The following is a 26,495-nucleotide window of genomic DNA, read 5'->3' on the forward strand; positions in this document are numbered from 1 at the left end:
TATATTCTGGATATTAATCCTTTGTCAGATGTATATTTTGCAAATATTTTCTCCCACTTTGTTGGTTGTCTTTTAAGATTGTTTCTTTTGCTGTGCAGAAGCTCTTTAGTTTGATATAATCCCATTTGTTTATTTTTCCTTTGGTTGCCCGTGCTTTTGGGGTCGTATTCATGAAGTCTGTGTCCAGTCCTATTTCCTGAAGTGTCTCTCCTATGTTTTCTTTAAGAAGTTTTATTGTTTCAGGGTGTATATTTAATTCTTTAATCCATTTTGAGTTGATTTTAGTATATGATGAGAGGTATGGGTCTGGTTAATTTTAAAGGTAACTATCAATCCATAACTTCCAAGCCAATAGTGAGGTGAGAAAGAGGACACGAATATGAGAAACTATCAATCCAACAGAAAGCACAGGAGGAAGAGGGAAAACAAAAATGTTGTGAGTAAAAATACTCACGTACATTACTAATCACAATTTTAAAATATCAGTTATTTTTGTAGGTCAGCAGAGTGGAAAAAGAGGGAAAATTACACAATTTATTTTACAAAGTGAATATAAACTTGATGCTAAAAGTGGTAAAGTTACATACCAAAAAATAATAATAGTACAGAGCGCACAGTAACAACACTGAGATGGGGAGCTTCGTCAGAGACCGGGAGAGGCATTCGGACCCACTTTTCTCCCCACCAGCAGCTGGAGCACCCCAGCTCCAGGAGTTAGCAGGTACACTCCTGCCAGCTTCATGAAAACATCAAGTGGAAACCCAGCAAGAATCAAAAAGGACAGTGTCTTTTTTTTTTTTTTCTCCTCTACATTTCCAGAAGCCGTATTTTGCTTGCTCTGGGGTATGACTGCGTGAATTCAGGTGGATATGAAATCAGACAAACCCTAGTCAAAAAGGCACTACTTCCAAAATAACAATGGATACCCCAGAGGGACTTTTTTTTTTTAACAACCAATGTTTATTCACAGTGTGTGCTGGGCACCATGCTAAGACGTGTGTGTGTGTGTGTGTGTGTGTGTGTGTGTGTGTGTTAAAATACACAAAACATAAAATGTAGTATTTTAACCATTTTTAAGCGTACATTCAGTGGCATTAAGTATCCTCAGAGTTGTGCAACCATCACCACCATACATCTCCAGAACTTTTTCATCTTGCCAAATTGAAACTCTGTCCCCATTAAACAATAACTCCCCAATTCCCCCCCTCCTCCTAGCCTCTGGCAGCCACCATTCTATTTTCTGTCTCTATGAATTTGATTACACTAAATACCTCATATAAGTGGAATTATACAGTATTTGTGTCTTTGCATCTGGTTTATTTCACTTAGCATAATGTCCTCAAGGTTCATCCATGATGTAGCATATGACAGAATTTCCTTCCCTTTACGGCTGAGTAATATTCCATTGTATGTATACACTATATTTTGTTTATGCATTCACCTGTTGATGAGCACTTGGGCTGTTTCTACCTTTCAGCGATTGTGAAAAATCCTGCTGTGAACAAGAGTGTACAAGTATCTCTTTGAGTCCCTGCTTTCAATTCTTTTAGTTATATACCCAGAGGTGGAATTCCTAGATCACATGGTACCTCTATGTTTAAGTTTTTGAGGAACACCATACTCTTTTCCATAGAGACTGCACCATTCTATATTCCTACCAGCAGTGCACAAGGGTTCCAATCTCTCCACATCCTCAACCAGCACTTACTCTTTTCTGGATTTTTGATAATAGCTGTCCTAATGGGTGTGAGATGGTATCTCGCTGTGGTCAAAGGGATTTGCTAACCCTAGACAGCACAGTAGGCATACGCAGAGGTGGGCTACCATTCCCACATTAACAGTTTAGAGTTTAGAACTCAATTTATGTTTTAAGAGAGACTGGAGAATAGGCCGAGGGCTGGGGGATGGAGTTACACAGTGCACTGCCTGAAATAAAAATCCTTCCAATTAGGAAGAGACTATTAGGTTTAAGAAGTGCCCCAAGAGTCCAACACCACAGAATGATACTCCCAGAGCCTGAAAGAAAAACAAAAGTAAAAATAAATAGGAATTTGCATTTGTCTTTTGGCTTTGTTGGTCAAAGACCACCTTCAAAAGGAATATATATACGATATATAGTAGTTAATACTGTATATGATACTATTATATGTATTTATATGTATTATAACATATATATAAACACACAAAGGTACTTCAAAAAGTTAACAGAAAGATTCATATTATCTTTTTTTAAAAACCTTTATGTAAATAGTTTATTTACTCTAAGCAGCAACACAGACAAAATGCCATATAAACACAAAGGAAGTGACGCAGAGTAGATGCCTGCTGACTTGGGATCTGAGGCTCTTGAGGAACACAACCCAGATGCTGAAGAGAGCAGGACGAGGGGAGGGGCATGGTTTTCTTTTCACCAGAGGCAAGGTGCAGCTCTAATGTGAAGCATGCCTGCAGCCAAGAGCAAAGACAACCAGCTCCTAGGTGCCTTATCGAAATATAAAAGTTTGTAATTTTACAGCAGTTGAAATGCTGATATCAATATTAAAATAAAAGCAAGTTTTACATAACAATCAAAACTATGAACGACTGAAGGAAGGGATCCTATAGAAAAGTGGGGCAACACAGCTAATCAAGGGCTGTGTACCGTTGGGGGAAATGGAAAACGACGCCTGCCAACCCTCCCCTAGGCCACTAGAAATTGTAGGGAGCAACTTCAGACTTGCAAAAATGTCATAAACAAGTTCTTGCCAAACCAATCTCCTCCTTTTTACAATGCCACAAGGTCGCTGCTTATGAGGGTGCAATCTTCCTGGCATGTGCTCAAACCCTTTTGTCACATTCCACTCTGTGTTGGCAGTGAATCGTGCCGGCCTCTACTGGGGCTGGGTCTTGGATATTTGGTTCATTTAGAAGCTCCTGTATTCCTAATAAGATCTGTTTCATTGTGATGGCTGGCCTGCAGTCCTTATTTTCCTCCGGAGTGAACAGGCACTACGTACCCAAAGGGTACACATTTAGGTGGAATAGTGCTGGTTCAAATTTACATTTTGCTGGTGAGGATGGATAATCATCTTTCAAAAGCAGCCATAGTTTACACAAGCCTCCTTCCCACGGAGCCCCTTTCTTTCCTGGAATGGCGCATTCCTGGTTCATAGGTTCATTGAGCCATCGAGATTTTTTGTCAGGACAGCCACAAAACCAAATGGGTGGTCTTTTCTCCAAGCTTTTCTCTCCCAGGAAAGTCTGCTGAGGGTGATTCCTGACATATTCAAAGTCCCTGGGTAGCTAGGCCGGCGTCAGGACAGGTGAGGGCCAAGGACACACCTTAGCAGCCGGGTTTCTCAGGATTTCCCTCCTGATCCTGCTCCCCGCACCATCCTAATGGGTGTGAGGTGGTATCTCACTGTGGTCAGAGGGATTTTACTAACCCTAGACAGCACAGTAGGTATATGCAGAGGTGTATTAATTATCTTTTAATTCTATTCTTCCATGAACTGTTGGATGTACCCCTGTATATCTAACTAGCATGTATTGAACTCTCACTATACACCAGGCACTGGGCAGGCATGTTACATACATTTTTATTTAATCCTCCTAACCAATGTTTCTTCAGAAATGAGGCAATTAGAGCCTAGGACCTAGAAGGCTTGTCCAAGATCACATAGCTAGTCACTGCCAAAGCTGAGATTTGAGCCACAGGCTGTCTGGTTTGGAATTTTCCATTCTGTAAGTCATATGGCCTCTAGGTTGGGGGTTTTTTTTGTTTTGTTTTTGTTTTTCCTGCTATTTCAATTTTCTTTCTTGTAAAACTTCAGTTCAAGACCTACTTTGCTCACCAAGCCAGCTCCCATGCCCTTCAGAAAATGGAGCTTCCCTGAAGAGGTTCTACACTAGCCACACTGCAGTTCTCTTATGACCTTGTTGCTTCCCAGTTATTGACAAAATTCTCCCAGGGGAGACCATGGAGAGCACACGTCCAGTGGTCCTTTTTGGACTACAGCACACATTAAATACTAAAGGCACAGGACTGGACCACCTCACAAACACACAAGACAATTGGGTAGGGTTTGTACCTCCAAAAATAAAGTTCCCAATATTTAAATGAAATAGAATACATCTGAAGATTAATAGTCAATTGATTTTTAACTACAATGCAGAACAAAAATAAAGCCTACAAGTGAGCCCATACAACTGCATCCCAGAGACCCCAGCAAAGTTAGGTACGCAAAGTTAGGAAATGCAATAGAGGACAGCTGAGGTGCCATTGCAAAACATATCCCTAGACAAAAAGTCTCAGTGGGAGCAAGATCTCCATTTCTCGGAGGCCCCATGGTCTCCACTCCTCAATGCACACCTCTGCTCCCTTCTCCTTAATTTAGTCACCTGCTTGCACATGGACCACAAATAACTCCCCCAAGACCCAAATCTACAGGACCCTCCAACTGGCTGTGGAGCCCACTACCAATTGGTTCAGTCCCTCTAGTGTCTCAGGAGTAAAGTCCAGTTGATACAGCTCATCTTTCTTGAGAAGAACAACAAAAGTCCAAGGTCACTGTCCAACCAGGAAGTTAAATGCCCTAGAGTCAAGTATCCATTTCAAGTCCTTTTAAATGTGCTAGGGAGGTCTTGGGGGTGAGCAGGGGTCATGTACGTCGTTCTGTGGCTTTGGGTATCACTCCAAGGAAGGGACTCAATCCAGGACTGAAAGAGCCCCTGGGCAGATGATATGCTGGGAAAGTGAGAATTCAGGAGACTTTTTTTTCTTTTTAACAATGATTATCATTATGATTGTACGATGTATTTAAATGTTGTGTGTATCCATATAATGTTTGTCCACTACACTTCCAATATCTTTAGGCTTAGGAGAATAATGCCTACTTATGTAAAGGGGAAGAAGGAAATTAAAAAGTGTATGACAATACAAAAGAAATTATATATGAGGGAAACTGGAAATGCCTTTGGGTAACTTTGGAACTTGTTCTAATGTGTTTACTCATTCACATCCCTAAGGTTGGCGAAAGAGGGCTTGTTTCTAAATGGCACTAAGTAATGTCTCCTTCCTCTCAGCCTCAGGCCATTTTGCTGGCTTATACAAGTATACCTGTCCCACCCCAGTAAACTATAATTTTCTTGAAGACTTCAAGTTTCTTGAATTATATGTGATTCATCTTTGATTAATAGCAATAGCAGCATTTAATATTGTGCACCAATAATATACCACACACTACGCTAATCACTTTACATCCATTATCTCATCTAATCTTTATAACGACCCTATAAAATAGACAGTTATTATCACCACTTAAAGACTGAGTACACGAGGCACAGAAGTAAAACAATGACCCCAAATTCCATAATTGAGTTATAGCACCTGCATTTAAACCCGATTGGTTTACCACAGAGTTCACCCTCCTGAACTCAAGACTAGCTATGTCCAAGGCTAACTGATTTAGAAATGTTAGGTTCAGGAGATAAATGAATTAATGAACAAATGAATGAGCAAATGAATGAATCTATTAGGAAAACAAAAAGCTACCCACAAAGGTTGTACTTTGGTAGCTGGTGAGCTTAGTGCATTAAGGCTTAGTGCATTACTGAGTGAGGTCAAGGGCATGGATCTGCTGTATTCCTGGTCTAGCTAAAACCTGGATCCCTAATAAAAAATCCCCACCACTGATCCTAAAAGCATAAGGGTCTGATGGAGTTTGGATGTACTGTCCTCCCAGAACTCATGTGGAAATCTGATCCCCAGTGTGGCAGTGCTGGAAGCTGTTTGAGTCAAGGGGGCGGATCACTCATGAATGGATTAATGCTCTACCTGGGGGAGGAGGGGTAGTGAGTGAGTTCTCGCTCCATTAGTTCCCACAAGAGCTGGTTGTTTAAAAGACCCTGGCACCTTGTCTCTCTCTCTTGCTTCCTCTTGCCATGTGATCTGCTTGTACCCCCTGGCTCCCTGCCACTTTCCGCCATGAGTAGAAGCAGCCTGAGGCCCGTGCCAGATGCAGCTGTCCCAGAATCTTTATCCAAATAAATCTCTGTTCTTTATAAATTACCCAGTCTCAGGTATTCTGTTATAGCAACACAAAATGGACTGATACAGGATTCTATGAGAGGGAGTGAGGGAGAGAGGGAGGAAGGAATGAAGGACAGAAATAGGCATGTGGTGAGTATTAATTCCGTTTTAGGTTTCACAAATCTGCACCTGTCTGGATCAGCACAAACCCACCTTTGAAAATGGTGGTGGGTCAGAAGTGTCATCTTCATATGAAAAAGACATCCCATTATGTCCTAGAGACCACAGAAGCCGGAAAGGTTTTAGCACCTTCATCCACCTCTAAACACTTGCCCTTCATAACAACTTTAAAAGCAAAAGGCTTTAAAAGAATGAAAGCCCTTTTGAAAAAAAGACCTCATGCTTGCCTCTTAATCTGTTACTCCTTGTGTCAGTCAGGGGAGCAGAGAAACCAGGAGTTCATGGAATAGGGCTTTACTATAAGAATCCGACCTTACACGGCTCTGGGAAGAGCTGGGAGGGTGGGCAGTGAAGGTCCGGAAGTGGTTCTGGAGGATCAGCAGTCACCAAGCAGTTAATGGGAGAGGCCATGCATGTCCAGCCACCAAAAGGACTGCAAAGGACTGGGGAAAGGCCTCTGTGTAGCTGATGTCCTGTGGGTCTGCAGCCAAGCATCCAGAGGTGGGCCTTAGTTATACTCCAGTTGGGCATCAGGGCAGAAGAGAGAGAATAAGGACAAGCAGGAACCCATTGGGCACCTCTGCAACCATCCATCACTGTACCTGACAGCGAAGAAACCCCAGAGAGTAATGATCACTGCTTTCCTTCAGCCTTCCCAGTCCGTATATGTTCCCCTTCGGGCCAGCTCTAACCCGGAAGCATACAGTGAAGGGGATGCTGGGAAACACAGTTCTCAGCTTAACCAAGTTGACCCAGCACAGTCCACCAGACTCCTTTAATTAAATATAGAATACTTAAAGTGATTATTCACATCTTTGGGGAGACTGCACATTTTAATCATAATTACATGATAAATATTTCATGGTATATATCTTTGTCATATAATTAGGAATAAAAAATGTAATCTCAAAAGATGTTAATAATTCAAATGGCTGAGGATGTGATTAGAGCCATGACTAAAATATGGTCAGAAGGTAACTCAAGGTCTTCAAATATAATCTCCAAAGCAACATGTCTCCTGACAATTTGCCCAAAGCTGTTACCACTAGTCCACATTTTCTCCCGAAGTCCTATTTCAGGGTAGAAATTTGGCTTCAAAAACAAGCTCACAATATTTTCCCAACATGTTCTACTCTTCAAAATCACCAGACTTGGAAAATCCATACACCATACAAATAGACACCTTATTGATATGTATTTTTTACCATCTGGTGGTGTCCCCAAACACTGTCTTCTAAAACTCCATGTTCAGCTAAACCTGAGCCAGCCCCAGAAGTGGGGACAAGAGCATTTCCTAAGCTATTGCCTGGCAGGATCTCTCCACAGTGCATGGGTTTTAGGATTTTAATGTACTGAATGTGTAGGAAGTAAAATAGGCTATGTGACTGTGCCTTCAAAAGACCCAATTACTTCAGATCCAACTTTTGGGCTTGTGGGCATATAACAGGCTGATTGTCACCCATCACCACTTGGACCAAATGACACAATGGAGTCTCAAGCACCTATTTCAAAACCCCACCAGCCAATGGCCACATGTTCCTAAGTTAACTTTTGCACAAATGCCTTTTACTGTCTGGCTATTGATTGAAGACGACGGGGAGAAAGAAAGAGTGAGGGTTAGGGTTAGAGTTTAGTTAGGGTTAGGGTTAGAGAAAAACAGGAAAAAAGAGAAAAGGGACCATATGCCCTGAATTACAGACCTTCATGATTACCTGTAAGCAGTGGCCAAGAGAAGACCTTAAATGATGTGCCATTGTAACATTCAGCCTGGCACAGGCTTTTAATCCCTGAGGGTTATGAGGATCTAGAAAAAGACCCCTGATATTTTTTCCAGCAAGTAGTTGGCAGTGATGGATGATTCCATTAGAATGACCATGACTCCATGTTTTCTATGAGACCCTCAGCATTCAATGAAAGGCTAGGTGTTGAGAAGCTTTTTAGATCTCAAATCCTTGGATGTCCAAGGAGTTGGGATATCCTTATTCAGCAGGTTCTAATCAAGGTCAGAGGAGGCTTATTTCGAACTGATTTCTTCAATTTCTGACTCCTGATGTTTATCTATATTTCTGAACAGCTAATGAAAACAACATCAATCCCCTTTTCACAAAAGTAATGACAGTTCTGCCCACAAATATTATAGCTCATACTCTGGTACAGCTGTCACCCTGTCCAACAACTCCTCTTCCCTCTCTTTCCAGGTTCTTTTCCTGAGTTGCCAAAAAGCAGAACCTTTTACAAGCATATTTGTCCCATTAATTCCAGATCCACAATGAGATGCTTACATTAATAGGTATCAAAGATTACTTCCCTTAATCTTATTTTTTCCTCTCATCTACTCTACTAAGAAACCCTAATCAGGGAGAAACCAGTTTAGATTAAAAAGTTGAAATCAATCACAAATGTTGGCCAAAAGAAGAAATAATTCTCTCCTCAGGGTTAAATTTTTTTTAGAGTCAATAATGAATAAAAAACTTTCTCTGCAATTTTGACTGGTGGCCAAATTAAAATTTTGCTTTGACCCAATTAAAATTTCAAATATAAGTTTTGAGGTAGTCCAATTATTTCTCAATTCTTCCAAAGAGGCTAGTGTCTCTGCATGCTTCCACAGGGTTATCCTGAATCACCAGATTGGAGGTCTTGGGTAAATCAAATTGTTTCATTGTTTTCTGCCAAAAAGTGTTTCTTGGAAACATTAAATGTGTCAAACCTCAGTAATGCAAATAGCTAGTCAAGTGTTTCCATTTAGAAGCCTTGTTCAATGTACAGGTCAAATACTACTACTATTATCAACAATGTGTTAATATCTGTAAAGATTCACTATTAGGAGTTGGTTAAATATATCCCCTCTGATCTCATTTGCTGTTTCCCCTGTAAAGTCAATTTATCCCAAATTCTGTTAGTGAAATTCGAATAAACGAGATTTCTCTAACTCTTCAATAGTTTCAGATTTGCGTGAAAAGCAAAACCCTGGGTAATGACTGGCAGCACAAGTACAGGATGTTTTCAAGTACTATGTGTTATTGCAAAGCTAAGCAAAGTGAAGGCCATCCTTTAACAGTACACATTCTATAATTACAGCAAGCAGAAAGCCATGCCACCAAGCGCCACTCTGAATGAGCAACGCCCATTCTAGACTTCTGCTAGTAACTGAGAAGGTCGATGCTCACCTGATAAGCAACAGCAACAACGGGCACCGTGTTGGGGGCTAATCGTTCATATACTTGTCCTCCATCTCCATGATCATCTTTATGCTAGAGTCGTATATGGAAAGCTATGCTTCTCCATAATATCACCAGCAATGCTGATGAACTAACAGTGAGCCCAGCAAGAGAGCTGCTTCTATAGCCAAAGCTTGATGGAGGCGTACATTATCAATGCATTTCTTTAAGTGGAGAATGCTTATAACTGAATGCCATGTTAAGCTATGAAATAATGAACTGAAGGATTTTTGTCAGGCAATTCAATAAGAATGTTAGGTCTTAGCAGCTAAGGAGATATGGGTAATATAACACTGAAGACAAATTGTCTGTACTCTTTAAGAATACATGGCTGGTGCTAAGAAAATCTTCAGGAGCCAAGTATTTTGAGAATTATAAAGTGATGTTATAACAAGGTCAGGAGTCTACGTACACAGGTTTTAAATTACTGCAATAGCCTATAACAGAGTCCTATAAAAGGGATGAAAGGTACTTCGTTACAACATTGGAAAAGCAAACTTAGGTGCTTCTGAGACCAGTAGGTATAATTTGTATGGCTTCTTCAGGTTTGTGTTAACTGCACAGAGTTGGCTAGCTTGGTCAGAGGTGAAAGAATATTTCTTGGGAAATTAGTTAATGAAATAAACCATTGGAAATGAACTTTCAGTGACTTATACCCGACACCCTGCTACATTAAAGTTCAGTAAAGTAAAGCATTTCTTTTTCCATTTCTCTATTCAAGTCAGGTGATTTGGAAAGTCATACTACCAGTGGTACATGCCAGGAAAGAAAAACAACAAGATAAAACCAATTGCTTTTCGTTTAAAATAAATTCTGAAGACCGGATGCCAAACCATGAGTTATATTAAATGGGTGGGCTAACTCATGTCATGTGCTCTCAATTATAGCCCTATATAAATCACAGTAAAGTCTTGTTTTTACCTTCAGATTTTTTTTCCATCCAGATACAAAACGCTTCCCACCTAAGAAGCCAGTGCCCTACAACAACCCCAGGACAAGTACTGTGGGTATCCTTAGAAAAATGAAAGCATTGTTAACAACACACCACTGATCAAGGGGAAAGTGCCTTTGTACTCAAAGGTCCAATTGGTATTTGTGGCCACCAGGCACAGCAGCTTTCATTTCTCTTAGCACTAGTTCCAGAGCAACGTAGCCAGGTGCCATTTTGAAAGGAAACTGCTGTAACTAGTCCTAATAGCTCAAATCAGTACTTTCCCAAGTGAAAAGACAGGCTACCCGGAGACATGTCAAAGACTGAGGTGGGGAAGTCAAAGGAGAGAAAAACCAGGAAACTAGAGCTGTCTGCTCCCCAGATGACAACACAGATGTTATATTTTAATATACCTGACCTATTGGGTACTACTAACACACTCATGTATTTTCCTGGGGGAAACTTGTAGTTTATGCAGTTTTCACCCTTGAAAGACCCACATCAGAGACAACCGCCATTCTTCTGTAATGGTGGCTCATCTCATCTCATCTCACCTCGCTGCACAGCCTTGCTGCCGCTCAGCTGTTTCCCTACACGAGTTTGTACCTTTGTCTCTCTTCTTCTGCCACATCTTATTAACCGCACTTGAGTTGAATGTGGGTGGGCTCATTCCAGGACACAGTTACCCTTTATGCATATTTTTAAACATTCAAAACACGTATTGTATACGGATACTACATAAGCATAAAAAGCATAAACAGATAAACTGTCCATTAATGAAAAATGGGAATGGGGATGAGGGAGGGGTATAAACAAGGTTTCAAATATGTGCAAAGTTTGATTTTAAAAAGAAGAGATGAAGTAAATATGGCAAAACATTGAACATTTTAAAATCTAGATGGTGGGTTGGTTTATGAGTGTGACCCTGAGTTTTTCTGAATGTTTGAAATAGTTCATAAACATTTTTAAAAGAAAAAACATACCGGCATATTTAAGAACCAGGAATCCCATAGATATCTAACTACATTAACTCATGAAAAAAAAAATCTAAAAGTCATCTAATAAGTACGTCTAAGAGTGATGGATTTAATACTTTTCATCCAAGGAGAACAGAGATTTGCGATTCATTGACTATCATATTTTACATATTTGTTCATAAGTCCACGGGCTAGGTATTACTTTCATTTTACAGATGAGGAAACTAAGGTTCAGAAATTAATTTGGCTAGTGATGTGATGAATTAAGCAGTAAAGTCATGATTCAAAGCCAGGTTCAAAGGCTGGACTCCAAGGCTCACATTGTCACATCACACTGCCTGACCTGATAAACTAGCAGATTCACTTCCAGAGGAATGACGGGCCACAGGGGTGAGGGACTCACAGATTCGACAGGGTGCTAGGTTCCTTCCTCCCTAAAGTTCTAACCAGAATGTTCTCTAAAAGGAGCTTTCAGCCCACACTTTCTCTGGTGCCCAGGTTGTCACAGTGTCTGCATTAGTCAATTGGGTGACCTTAGACTTAAGAGCAATCACCAAACTGCCTCCTTTTGCTAACAGGGCAGTGGCTGTGAGGACCAAACATTGGCCAAGTTCTTAAAAACAAAATGCAGCCAAACTATGATATCATAGCACCTGTCACACTACTTTGTAATTATTTACATACTTGTCTATCATCCGCACCCCCTGCCCAAGGAGAAACCCCCTTCCAAGACTAGAAATCCAGTGAGAGCAGGAGTCTTTTTATTCTACTTACCACTGGAACCTCAGCACCTAGCAGTGGCTGGCATAGAGCAGGCACTAAATAGTTGTTCAAATAATCAAGTACTAACTAGGTAGCCATTGAAAATAAGGCAAAAGATAAATTACAGGCAAAATTTCATAATACATTAAGTGCATAAAGCAGGATACTTAAATAAAATCCAAGTCTTGTAAAACTGTACATACTAACTAGCCCTCAGTGTTGCTCAGGAGCATCTTAGCCACAGGTAAATAAGTAAACAACTGTAGCCTGACTCTGAAACAGCCTATAGAGTGAAAGCCCATGTGAGAAGGAACTCATTTACATAATATAACCAGCCATTTGGAGCTCCTGCCCATGTCACACCTGAAGGTGCAAATTTGAAGTCATTTTCTGTCCACATCATGGAATTCCCCATGGCCAGACTCCTCTTAGTCACAGTCACAGGATCTCTTGCATCCAGGTTTTAGGGGTGACCTGCCACCCATTACTTCAAAGTACACCAAGGACATATCTCCAAAGTAAACATCATGCAGGCCACATGGCCTATACCATGAGTCAAACCATTCCAAATGAAACTTTTATTTATGGAGAAATACACATAGAAAATCCACAAGGATGGATATAAACCAAAATCTTAAAAGGAGTTATCTCCTATAAGATGAGTAAGTTCTGGAGACCTAATGTACAGCATGGTGATTATACTTTATAATAATGTACTGTATACTTAAAATTTGCTAAGAGTATATCTTTAGTACTCTCATCACAAAAATAAAAAGTAACAATGTAAGGTGATGGATATCAAAACATCACATTATACACCTTAACTATATGTCTTTTATCAATTATACCTCAATGAAGCCAGGAAAAAAAACTTTTAAGTTTTCTCCTATCATAGGCTTGTGATGGCATAATTCATTTTTTGCATGTCTGTTATCTGTATTTTTCTACAATGAACGTATCACTTCTATAATAGTTATTAAATACTTAATGAATGAACAAAGCCAAAAGTCATATGGGTAGTGCATGGGACAGTGTCTATATTCCGAAATTATATTTCAAGTTATTTTGATTTTTTTTTTTGGCAGCTGGCTGGTATAGGTAACCAAACCCTTGACCTTGGGATTACACGGCCATGTTCTAACCAACTGGGCTAATCAGCCAGCCCCTCAAGTTATTTTGAAACAGGGACTGTCTACATTATTCAGCAACATCAAAGTGGCCCAACATTCATGTGCCAGAGTAAAAACAAAGGGGTGGTCTCTGGTCTTAAGTAAGGGAGCAAGATGTGCACACACAAAAATGTTACACCAAGTGGTATAAGTAACTATTACCCAAAGTATATAAGCACGAGGTGCTCCATACATTTTGAGAAAGGGCACTTATTTGTGAGCTACAGCAAGGATGGAGGCCTTCATGGAAAAGGGGACCTTGAACAGGACCCTGCAGAACGATTCCAATTAAACCTGAAAAATAGTGGTTCAGAAAGAAGAAAATCCTGAGCAGTCTGAGATTTCATAATCAACATGAACGTTTAAGATACAGTGAAGCAAGTAGCCTGGCTCTCATAGCAGAACCCCAGTGTTTTCTGGAGAATGGTAAAAGGTAAAATAATTGAAGATGGGAGGGTGCATCAAGAGCAGAGAGTAGACTCAGGGTCAAAGGAATTTGGTGAAAACTGAGTTAAGCAAATTTACAAGGATATTTTTACTGCTGCAGTTCTCCAACCTCTCAACAGATCAACGTGCACCGAGTACCCACTGAAGTAAGGGAGCTCATGTTATTTGACGGCAGAATCCTTTTTTTCACTGAAGAGGTTAGTGCATAGAAAACACCTTAGGAAACACCAAATATTGCCACCACCACACTCCCATCCCACCCACTTATGAGAATTCCCAGTGACAGTCAGTCCCACCCTCATTCTCTGACAGCACTTTGACAGCAGTCCCTTCCTGATGATCCAAAGGCTTTGGAAGAAGCATATCTTCTTATGAAGTTAATGAAGGGCAACTATGAGCAATGGGAGCGATTAGAGAACTCCAAGTACGGCATGATAAGAAAAATAAGTTCCTGAAAAGTTTTGTGTGGTAGTGAGCAGTTTTTGCAAATTACAGGTGGCAATGCTATAAAATCAGTTCAGGGGGCCATAACGCATTTCTTTAAAATAACAAAAAAAAAAAAATAGATGTATGACATGCAGGAAGGGCAAGTTTCATGAACCTTTTGTCTGTTATACATATTATATTTATCTCTGTGTTCTGGACTGTATGGCTCAAAATGTATTTCTTAGGTCACAGCTAAAACGTTTGAAAGTCACTGCTCTAGAAGACAGAAGACTTAGGGCAGAGACTGGAGGTTGCTGCACTCACCCAGACAGCTGTGGGATAGTAGCAGTGTGAAGAAAAGACAAACAGGAGAGACACTTGAATCTGGATAAAGGAAACCAATAAAAATTCCAAGGTAATACACCTGGGTAATTTGGGGGAAAGACGGCTATAATCATATAAGAAGGCAACTGTGAAGGAGAGCTGCTTAAGGAGTATGTAGGGAGACACATTTGGTTTTAAGAGACAAGAAGAGACATCCAGAAGGAACTACAAAAAAAGGATGTCCCACAACACCTCAAAAACGGGTCCACAACACTGCTTTAATTTGGTCACCTTTAATAATACTATATTATTTCAGTTATACAATGTTTTAAATTTATGCTGTCCTCAACCAAATGGTTAAGACTTTTAAAAGCACATAATCACACTAAAGAACCGATATCATCAGTTAGTCCCTGACTATTACATTATTTACCATCTCAAGGGCTTCACTTTGATTTAGCATGTTATGGATAAGTACAGAAGGGTCTGTCATTTGGCTCTCTGTGCGTGGACGATGATTTCATCAGCACAGGGACGTATGAGCTACATGAGCTTTACTGCACTGGCACCACTAGGAGAGCACCATGCCAAAAGGAGCTCACAGGCTGTCATTCAGTCTGTGCCCGTCCTGAATGAAGCTGCACAGTTGGCTCAAGGGCCCTGCTGAGCCATTGAGGGGCACGAGGGAAATGGCTGAACTCCAACAGATCACTTTATCCAGAACTGAATCCCCAACGTACATCAGAGACACAATTAAACAAGGCAGAGTGGACTTAAAGGACAAATGTCATCTTCAACATGCCCCTGATGAAGAATTTTTTGTTTAACAGAAGCCTTTCTAAGTAGTAAATTACACTAATTATCAACATTTAAAAACATCCAACATGTAAGGTTCTGAATCTGATTTATTAGACAGCACAGAAATAGCAGATTTAGATGTTACAAAAAGAGCTCAAACTGCTCATAAACAGCAACTAGGCTTGCTTGGGGGAGGGAGGGAAAATTCTTCAGACTACTGCACAGGACACAAGGACTCCTCATCCTAAACAAAATATTAAAGGGTACACAGACGTGTTTCTCATAAAACAGAAAACAGAGAAATCCACATACTAAATAACATATACACAATGATTATAACACATCCCTTAGGGGTTAAGCATGTATTTGTAGGAAGCAAACAAAGCTTTCCATAGAGAAACCACTTTCAGGAGATGATTACGTGGACCTGCAATGAAGAAAATACATTTCAAAAGATAGGTTCAGACTTAAACTAAGTTTTCACTGAAATACTTAAAAAATAAAAACAACACCCTTCTCTGTACCAAAAGAATTTTTTAAAAATACATCATGGATAAAATAAATTTCAGTAAAGGTCCAAGTCCTATTCAGACATACATTTTCAAATAACATAAACTAAAACTAGTAAGTTTGACAACAAAAATACTATTTGAAACTACCTAGAATAAGCCAAGCTAAGTTCGTGTTCTGCTTTAAGGCATTACATTGAAATGAATATCATCCTCACAATAATTTTTTTCTTCTTAACCTTAATCACCAGCGGCTGGACAACTGAAATGGACATGAAAACTATATAAATGTCAGAGAAATATGTAAACCTCATTAATGTTTCCAAAAATTCATTTAGAGATAGAAACAGGTCCAAATAGATGCCTGTCTAAATGTACTGCAATTACGTTACAATTATTTTTCCAAATACACAGATATGCTCTGTCTTTTCTCAGTTCATTACTGACTCAAACAATTTGCTCTTCTGGGATCAATTGTTTGCTAATAAATAATTGTTTACAGTCACAAAATGATGTTAGGAGGTTTTCTTATTAGTTTTCCTTCTGCACCCTAATAAGATTGAAAACTAGCTGATTCCCAAGAGTCTAACCTTAACCTCGCTTTGTTTAACAGCCCAGGAAATGATGAACCATCTGCTTCAGAAAATAATGGACGGCCAAGAGGAAATATTGTTTAATTGTAGATTAACCTCCTCATGAGGCAGTCTGAAGCAGCTTTAGAATTAGCAACTATAACCAGCAAAGAAACAAATGGCTCAAGAGCCTTTTCCTCTACCATTTAAGGTCCAGAAAGAATGCAAAGGGATTTTTATTATCTATATTTATTTACAAACGTGTATTTCCACAGTGGAAACAAAAATCATAAAGGTCAAAACTGATTCTCAAAAGTGTAGTCACCTGCCCTCCAGTTTTGTTTGCCCAAATACCTTTAATGCAGCAAACCATCAAACCATCTCATGCACTTAAGAAAATGTTTATTAAAAAAAAAAAATCAATAAAAACCTCTTTTCCATTATTTTCAGGTTCTTATAATATTAAAATTAATATTTTTCCCTGGTTTCTTTGTTAAAAGTAATAAATCCACCATTGGGGAGTACGAATTGTTTTATTATCATCAACATGGCACTTAAGTAAATGAAATCTTGTCAAGTACATGGTGACCTACAAGTTCAAAAGAAAAAAAGAACAGCATGAGATCAAAATGGCTGGCCAGGACAAGAGATACAAAAGTGACAGATTAAATGCAAACACAGCCCTTTATCCAACAGGCTTCACATGCTAAGACTTTTCTAAAGTCAAACCTGTAAAATCACATATGATATTAAATATTTAATACTTTGCCCTCAATTTAGTGAGAGTACCATACCCACTTTAATTCAGAAAAGTACAGGAATCCTGAAAACACTGTTATTCTACAAATATTTATCAAGGACTTTCTTCAAGGGCTTGAGGAGAGAGGAACAGGGAACAGGACAAAGACACTTGGGAGAGGAATTTTACAGTTTAATACGTGCCTAAGTCTTAGTTTTCTTTTAAGCCTGGTGAAGGTAATTAAGTAAAAAGCTTTGCCCTGTTGGTATCAAAAAAATGTAAATGGTTCCTTTCAGACAACAGTTACAACAGGCAAAGACATCTATGAAAATCTGAAAACTAAGGAGATTCGCTATTCCAGGCAAGGCCATATTATTCTAGGTTTCCAATAAGACCTGAAGGTCATTCACTTTGTGTAAATATTAAAGAAACAACCTCTGTGGAGAGGAAAGATTTTTGGCAGTTCAAATTCTTAAATATCTTAAACAGAATTTGCTAAAATAAATTATTCTTGAATTCCTCAACTTAATTTTGAAGCAATGAGTTAGTAATAACTCCAGAGATTCAAATAATAGAGCCTATTCAAGAAGAATGAGAGTTTGACATTCTTCTCTACAAAACAACTAGGCACAATTTTATCCATCAGACGTCTATCAACCTACGGATATTGAAAGCTTGGGAGAACAAGATAAAATCAACTCCAACCCTACAGTCAGCTGTAATATCGAGCAGGCATCAACAATGCTATTCATGAATTTAGAAAAATTAATAAATCCTGGGTTGAATGCAAGAAAAGGCTCAAATACAGGTGAAGCATACTCACTTGGGTTTTGTTTCTGCATCTGTCACTTGGCGAATAAAGATACCATCTTCAGGATGTTCTGTGTCATCCATTTCATACATATATGATGATGCTATTGCAAGGGTAGTCCCATCATTACTGAAGGCAAGTGATGCGATGCTGGTGGGGTACCGATGGAACTGGCACAGTCGCTTTTTGTTAAACGGATCCCAAATATTTACAAATCCATCAGAACCACCTGCAAGTAATTTCAAAATAGCTAAAATGGTTCTTAATAGCAGATACAGAAATAGCCATTATCTTAACAAACAGTTCATTCTTAGGGCCAAAAGATGTTACATATTCCCCAAGAAGTATTGTACCAGATTTTCTTCCCTACACACCACAAAAAGCAAGCATAAATTTTCAAAAAATTCTGCCTAAGCATAAATAAATAGTATTCAATTAATTTTAAAAAGCACCTTATCTTAATAATTAGATATAGGTTAGCATGCCATACTTCACCTGTGGCAAATGTATTGTGGATATTGTGAAAGGAAATGGCATTCACCGGGTAAATCTGCTCAATATTATTTTCTTTCAGTCTGTGACATTTGAAGGCATACTTCTTCTTCTGTACCTCAGGGCTTGGGTCCAAGTACTCAACTGCCACTCGGCCTTCAATAGAGCTTAATACATAACCCTGCCAAGAGGGAACCAGAGGACAAAAATGGTAAAATCCAACCTCCAAAAATAAGGTACTAATTCCCAAATTTAACGCACACTAAGGAAAGATGATTATTTCAAAAGAAACGTTATTTAAAAGAAAGCACAGCCAGGTTGTAACAGTGTTTAAGATGTGCTAACATCGTTATGACGATTCTAAAAAGTTAAAAACACTAATCCCTGGGCCGGCCCGGCGGCGCACTGTGCGCCGCTTGTGAGCGCGGCGGTGCTCCCACTGAGGGTTCAGATCCCACATACAGACCGGTTCCCGCTCACTGGCTGAGCGAGGTGCGGGTGCAACACTGAGGGTTGTCATCCCGTTGCCGGTCCTGGTCCGGTACGGGCGCGACACTGAGGGGTGCGATCCGTTGCCGGACACGAAAAAAAACAAAAAGGGGAAAAAAAAAAACAAAAAACACTAATCCCTGGGCCGGCCCGGCGGCGCACTGTGCGCCGCTTGTGAGCGCGGCGGTGCTCCCACTCAGGGTTCAGATCCCACATACAGACCGGCTCCCGCTCACTGGCTGAGCGAGGTGCGGGTGCAACACTGAGGGTTGTCATCCCGTTGCCGGTCCTGGTCCGGTACGGGCGCGACACTGAGGGGTGCGATCCGTTGCCGGACACGAAAAAAAACAAAAAGGGGAAAAAAAAAAACAAAAAACACTAATCCCTGTTTTATAAAATATAAGGCTATTATCTCTTGCTTTCTTCACTGTACCAGTGCCTTACACATTGCAATAAAAAATGTCTGGTTTTCGGTCAAACCTAAACAAGAATTTTAAAGTTTTAGTATTATTTATTTATTGTCCTGTTTAGAAAGGGAATCAAATTTGTTCCCTCAGTTGAAATATATTCTTCTACGTTCTATGCCTTTTCAACTCTAACAGCTACAGGAATTGTGTTTCCTTCATTGCTGCATCAATAATCCACATGAACTGGAAACTGGAACATCAGTATTCCATCACAGTCATTCCACCTCTTGCATTAGCTACAGAAAGACAGGTTTGCAAACAAAGCCAACTTTCAGGAACATTCAAAAGCAGCTTATAATATCAAGCCTTCTCTCACCTTTCCTTGAAATGACATTATGTCAAAAAAAAGTAAGAGATAATACGCCAAACGTGAAATCTGTTTTATACTTTTTTTTTTAATACTTCAAGGTATAAACAAGATTTATTCCTGAAAACTGCTTATGGAGGGGGAAAAAAAATCCGTAAAACCCTACTTGTAAACTTCCACTATAAAGTGGGGATAGTCCTATAGAAAATTTTAGACACAAACATAAAAACAGAGTTTATTTTTATAAAAATAGAGCATGTTTTAATCACATATTTAAATCACTAAAGTTTCACATAATTGCAATTCCTTATCTTCAGTGGAAATTACAATTTCCTGAAAAAAAGAACTGTGATCACCATTTGAGGTACTGGCTTTTGAAATAAAGGGCCAAGAGAATGACTGACGTAACTGCTTCAAGTTCCACAGTCAATAAAGGACAGCCACAAGATTCCAAAGGTACCTGCTATTTTTAATGACTTTTCCTCTTGCAAAATTTCAACTACAGCTGACCACACCACCAGCTCCCCTTAGAACTTCAAGGACTGGGGGAAGGAGAGTGCTCACTAATAAAAAGGCTAACCTCATTTAGTGATGATGATGGAAGGTGACCCACCCTGTACATCAAGACTTAGTCATTATATGAGGGGCACTGCCTGTCTAACCTCAGTGAAGTTCTTATTTCAAAAAAAATGAAAGTTCTAGTGTGACACGGGGGAAAGAACTCTAGTATTAGGGTTACAAAAAGCAAAAAGAGAAAAGCAAATTCTATAAACTTAAATTTCCAGATTTAAATTTTAATTCACTGGTTTGTAAATTGAAATATCTGCAAAACTCTCTCTGATTACCTTATACCTCTCAAGCATCCTGGACCAGGATCAGTAAGAAATCTGAAGACCTCTATTCAAACCACTGGTGTTCCTGGGCAGATTACTTAGCCTCCTTGAACGTCAAGGTCTTCTCTAAAATGGGGGTTAACACACTACCTTTTAATACAAGGCTGTCAAAAATATTAAATGAGAATACACCTAACAGCAAATTCTAAATCACTACTCAAAAAACCCCCCCCCAAAACAAAAAACTTTAAAGGCAGTGGCCAAATCATTATTATGTAAGTTCGTACTAATTTTAAATTCCAGATAGATCAGTACCTGCTTGTTTGGAAACGCTCTTATGCAGCGAGTCTGGTATTTCAAGCTGGACTCCCTGCGCTGCTGCACGTAGCCCATGTTCCGTAAATCCCACACCAACACTCTGCGGCCTGCTGTTCCCACAATCAGCCGGTCACCAGACACTGAAAGGGTATACACCTTTAAAGAAAGATCAAAATTTGCTGAAAATCACCTACTTGCCTGAAAATGGCATTTTGCCCCAAAATGAAGTTTATCTAATCATAAAACCATTAAAAAGTTATCTGATCAGGATCCCAAACACAGGTACCAACTTTAGATACTGCAGTTATTCAAACCAATTCACACAAAACAGCAAACACACGATATTCTTAATACTTCACCAAGTATCATATAATGTACATTCTAATTAATTTTGTAAAGGCACTTTTAAAGACTTAATTCTCTTCATTACTGAAACAAACAACTTTTCCCAGCCTCCTCCTTTTTATTTAGAGATGGCAAAAGTGTTTATAAAAACACTCAAAATGAAAAAACAAAGCTAAAAAATAATTCAAGACACCTTTTGATAGGTTTCTTTTTCAAAGACAATCATTTTCAAATTTTATTTTTCTTGCTTTTCATAAAACAATCATTTTCAAAGTTATCATCTATGACCACCTTTTGAAAGATTTCATTTTGCAACTCTGAAAATCTCCATTTCTCCCAGCTGTTACACTGAATAAATAGGCCTTTCCGGGAAGAGTAAGGGACCCATCATTAATTAGCTGTTTAGTTGCTTTTGATGGCATACAAACTCAAAATTAAAAGATAAGGACAGTGGTCTGGCATATGACAAAGAGAATTCTTGTGCCCTGACGTCACAGCAAACATTCAAGACAGAAGTTCATCTTTAGGAATATTAAAAAGCATTTTATTCCTTAATAAAATAGGTGTCTATTTTCCCCCTCATAATGCCTTTTCTTCAATAATAAAATCCATAAAAATTCCTAAATCATAGAATTTCCTGCAAAGATTTAATAGTTTATTTGCAGATATAATATTACTTGGAGACAAAACAGAGGTAGCAAATTCATAAAAAAAGGTGACAAACAATATTTTCCTAATCATGTTGTCATTTTTTTAATCTAGACTTGAGATGCATAACTGTGCTCTGGTTATTATTTTCAAATATAAGCAGCTCCAACTTAATTTGACCTAATATTTTCAAATCTGAAGAACAGCTATAACAAATGCAGAGAGGCCCCAGGAAATGGTAAGACATCTCCTTAACATTCAGTGATTAAACCTTATGGTTAAGTCAGTAGTATGTTAACTACAAACCACCAGCTGAAGGACCAAGTTAGGTTTCACTACACTATGCCCCAACAGTCTCTTCAATCTGACCTTAAAATTCAACAACTAATGTGACTAAGGGAAAAACAAGGAATTAAAAAGATTCAAAGCAACAGATTTAATAAGCAGATTTAAATATGACAAACAGCATAATATTTATCATAGTTTATTCAGAAAACAAAACATTTGCAGAAAAAATGAAAATTAATCTAAGACATATGAACTACCAAACTTAAAAGACACAGAATCCAGAAAGAGATCAATTTATAATGGTACAATTTTATCTTAAATCTTTACTATACAGGTGACATGCAAGCTTCTAATAGTGCTCTCTATCCCTACTGATCATAAATCAAGTGAAACCACTGTCATCCTACTGACTAGGTATATACATTTATCAAAGAAAGTATTAAAAAAAGTGACATAATGAACCTTGCTGAACCAATAAGCAGCTTGATTCAGTGTGGCTGTCCATTACATGATATTCTGTCTGCAATTTATCACAGTTCTTAACATGTTACATACAACCATAAATCAAAACTAGAAACAATGCAATTATTTTATTCTGAACAAAGGTCTTGCCAGGAGTATATTCAACTGTGATGTGACAAAAATAATGGCTCTGGATGCACCACTGTATATAATGATAGCTAACAGGAATTGAATAGTATATTTACACTGAGGAAATATACTCAAATGAAGGATACCTTTAAACTGCTAGAACGATCAATCTTTAAAATTAACTACCACCTGATAAAGTCTGATGAGGATACAGCAAAAATTCTCAATTACACTTTCATCAGACAGATCAAAAGGTTAGAATAAATACACGAAGTTTCGGTTTGCAAAAGCTTCATTCAGAGTAAGAGCCTTCAAACTACATCTCTCAGCATTAAAAAAAAATAAACACACAAACAGTAAAAGCCAGGGAACACAGGGCACCTTTCCCACTAAACTTGAAATAACCCATTTTGTGCTCTTAACAGTCAACTCAAATGAAACCTCGGGTCACAAATGAAAATGAGTGATGCTCCATCCATTTTCCCGTTTGGGCATGTCAAACCCAATTTAAGACAATCGAACAGTCTGTGCTAAATTCTCTGAAAAGGCAGTGAGTTGCTCCTCAGTCCTGAAATTTAAAGCACTGACAATACAGATAAGCAGGTTCATTTAAGCTAGCATTCTCCAGTACAAGTGGACAGAAAAAAGGTGACCAAAATCCCAAAGTTAATTTTCCTTTGCATTAAAGCATTTCTATGTAGTAGGGTTTATAAAAGACTCTTTTGTCAACTCAACCTCTAAATTCAACATCATATTCATCAAACACAATTCCTGTGATGAATATAAAGAGCCTACCTTTTCAGGCTGAGAGAAGGTCCCGGCATTACAAGGAGTTCTGGGATCCCACAATTTAACTGTCTGATCCCAACTTCCAGTAACCATCACATTCACTTCCGGACAGTATTCGACACATCTGATAGGGGCATCATGGGTTCCAACAAGATTTTCTACAGGAGAAAAAAGGGGTGGGGGGAACCAACACTTAGCTTTACTAACATCTACTAAACAAAGATTCCTCAAATTAATTAAAGGAAACATTCATTCAACTGTAATGAATCCACCTTATCCAACTCTATGGAAATGGCTGCATATAAGAAAAATCTTTCCATGACTACAAGAAGTTTTCCTTTCCTCTCTGTTCACCTTACAGTGCAACTTGATTCACTAGCATGGTACATATCAAAGGCTGCCGTGAATTACAGCCTACGTTAAAACAGTGGCATGTCTGTTATTTTCCTGACTTAATTCCAGATTTCTTACAGAAACCCTGTTTACTTCTGTACCTGTGCCTTTACCTATATAAGATCTGGTACATGCTAGGTGCTCAAGAAATATCTGTTGAATGAACAAAGGAGTGAAGAACTCTGGTCTTCTGGATTTCAACAACACTTATCTTGAACATTAAACCAATACTTATAAGAAACTTATTTACATGATTACAGGATTATGAGAGCTGGGGGTGAAGTCCTACAATTATTCCACTTCGTTTTCACAGTGGATCAAATTTCCAATACACAACATCTTTCAGTTTCAACCTTCACATTCTCAGTTATTCATTCAACTAACATCTACTAAATGTTTACTATGTGCCAGAATTTGTGCCACCTGCCAAGGATAAAAGAATGAACAATATATGGTCTTGACCTTTAAACAGAAATGCTGCCTTTTTAAAAATATATCATTTAAACAAGAAAGGAAAGTATCTCATGAAGTTTGGCACTGACCTTCAGAGTAAACAGATAATTCCCTAATTTACAGTCTATAATGCCAAAAATCTTTAACTTTAAAAAAAAAAAACCTTAAGTTTGCTTTTCAGTGTTCTTTGCCCCCAAGTCTTCAAACAAATAGGACCTAAACCTGCAAGCTTACTTTCTATACAGGGTAAGCTACAATACTGGCAAACAAAACTAAACATTTAAATGAGAAAGTGACTTTCACGCAAAATCCTCCTGATTGAGTGGTTGTTTTTGTTTGTTTGTTTGTTTGTTTTTGAGAAAATGTGCCCATTCTCTTGTCCAACTCATTCTCCATCTAGTCATATATCTGTGCCCTGCCATCTCCTTAAGTACATGTTTGTCTAATGTACACACAAACATGCTCAACTACAGAGCTCTGTGCATTTGGGTTCCATTCCAATCTCTCCTTGGCCCTAATATCACCATGAAAGTTTGGATAAGTCATTTCATATCTGGGCCTCTAAAAAATTACTTATCTAAAATAAAGTGTGCCATCTTGACATTCATTCAATAAATGCAATGGAAACATACTCTACTGCTAAATAACTATACAATCAGGATTAACATAAACACGGTTGGCTATCTTACGATGCTGGGTTTTTAAAAACCACTATGGGATCAAGTCCACTTCTAAGGATAACGTAAAAGACAAATAATTAAGCATCATTTCATGTAAACTTTATTTTTATTTTACTTTTTTTAAAGATGACCGGTAAGGGGATCTTAACCCTTGGCTTGGTGTTGTCAGCACCACGCTCTCTCAAGTGAGCTAACTGGCCATCCCTATATGGGATCTGAATCCGGAGCCTTGGTGTTCTCAGCACCACACTCTCCTGAGCCTCAGGTGGGCCCCATGTAAACTTTAGAATGGTGATCATAATGGGCTTTACTGCAAAAATACATGCATAATGTTTTGTGATCATTAACTTAATGGTTATTTAAATTTTTTAAAAAATTCTAAATTCAGCCACTTTAACATGCATCTATGCAGCTAAGCAATCAATTCAGGAACTACTCTTCCTAAATAAACATTCATATCCTAGTTCCTTAGCCAAGGAAACAAACTGGTAAAAATGTGGTCATGTTACCTTGATCAGTGTTCAAATCATGCATTTTCAATTGATGATCTAATCCTCCACTCCAGGCATGTGTTGGATCCTACAAAATAAAATGTTAAACCATTTAAAACGTACAGAATATTTCAAAATTCCTATTCCCACAACCAACTGTTCAGTTTATGCTCAGGATGATACGCACTGAGCTCACCTACTCATTGTAAACAAGTAAAAAAAAAACAGCACAAAAAAGCAAGCCAGTGTTCACAAAAACTACTATATTGGCAAACTGAGGGCTGCTTTATCCCATTCATCATACTAGCTGATAGTAAGTAGCCATCCTTGATAACCAAATTAATCTTGCTGCAAATTTAAATACAATTATCCTACGTCCAAAAAGATTTCAGGGTTACTCCATATGCCTGAACTTGAACGAGAAGAGTTTCCAACGTTTGTTTGCATGTCCCCAACGCAAAAAATGGTACCTGGCACAAGACAGGTGTTCCGGATAAAGCTAAAGAACTGTGCAAATAACTCCACCAACAGAAGCCTCTATCCCATACTGGCACAGGCCCGCTACTAACACGGGATATCATAATACGGTAGGAGAACAGGAGCGGAAACTGAGGACACCTACGTAGAACGCACAGTCCAGGACGGCGCCGGTGTGCTGGTACTTGAGCCGCATGGAGTTGGCCGGCACATCGTAGAGGCGCACGGACGTGTCCCAGGAGGAGACCAGCAGGAACTGGGAGGTGTTGGGGCTGAACTTCACCGAGGAGATGCCATCCTCGGGTGGCTGGTTCAGCTTGAACTCGTTAGAACCGGTCATCTGCAGAACAAGCACCCGGTGAGTCCCCAGGGGTGCTGGGGTCGGGGGTCTGGGAGTGCCGAAGGCCCGGTAGTGGGGGGCTCCAGGGAAGGGAGCCCGGAGGACGTTGGTGAGGAATCTCTGCGCTTGCGCGGAGCCTGCGCCCGCCACCGCCGGGACCCGCCGCCCGGCGCCGGGGCCATGGCATCCCATCCCCCGCCGCCGCACCGCCAACCCCAGCC

At 39.2% G+C, this 26,495-nt stretch overlaps 1 protein-coding gene and 1 pseudogene across 3 annotated transcripts in view; both read right to left on the bottom strand.

The window, feature by feature from the left end:
* Positions 1–2,787: 2,787 nt before the first annotated feature.
* Positions 2,788–3,278, bottom strand: LOC103595985 (annotated as a pseudogene).
* Positions 3,279–14,721: 11,443 nt separating this feature from the next.
* BUB3 (BUB3 mitotic checkpoint protein) overlaps positions 14,722–26,495 on the bottom strand; it is a 12,611-nt gene continuing 837 nt past the window's right edge. The window contains exons 2-9 of one of the 3 annotated variants that reach the window (XR_551008.1): positions 26,080–26,274; positions 25,476–25,545; positions 23,447–23,598; positions 20,777–20,935; positions 18,369–18,546; positions 17,886–18,102; positions 16,754–16,912; positions 14,722–15,669 (exon numbers count right to left, since the gene is read on the bottom strand). Coding sequence is in view for 2 of the 3 variants with exons in the window: in XM_008579532.1 (XP_008577754.1) it covers positions 16,897–16,912; positions 17,886–18,102; positions 18,369–18,546; positions 20,777–20,935; positions 23,447–23,598; positions 25,476–25,545; positions 26,080–26,274 (987 nt within the window). In the remaining variant the exon portion in view is untranslated. Of the gene's footprint in view, positions 16,913–17,885; positions 18,103–18,368; positions 18,547–20,776; positions 20,936–23,446; positions 23,599–25,475; positions 25,546–26,079; positions 26,275–26,495 lie in introns of all 3 variants that reach the window. The other 2 variants (XM_008579533.1, XM_008579532.1) reach the window with 2 other exon arrangements.

The sequence above is a fragment of the Galeopterus variegatus genome, unplaced genomic scaffold, assembly GCF_000696425.1.
Source record: "Galeopterus variegatus unplaced genomic scaffold, G_variegatus-3.0.2 Scaffold1906, whole genome shotgun sequence".
Lineage (NCBI taxonomy): Eukaryota > Metazoa > Chordata > Mammalia > Dermoptera > Cynocephalidae > Galeopterus > Galeopterus variegatus.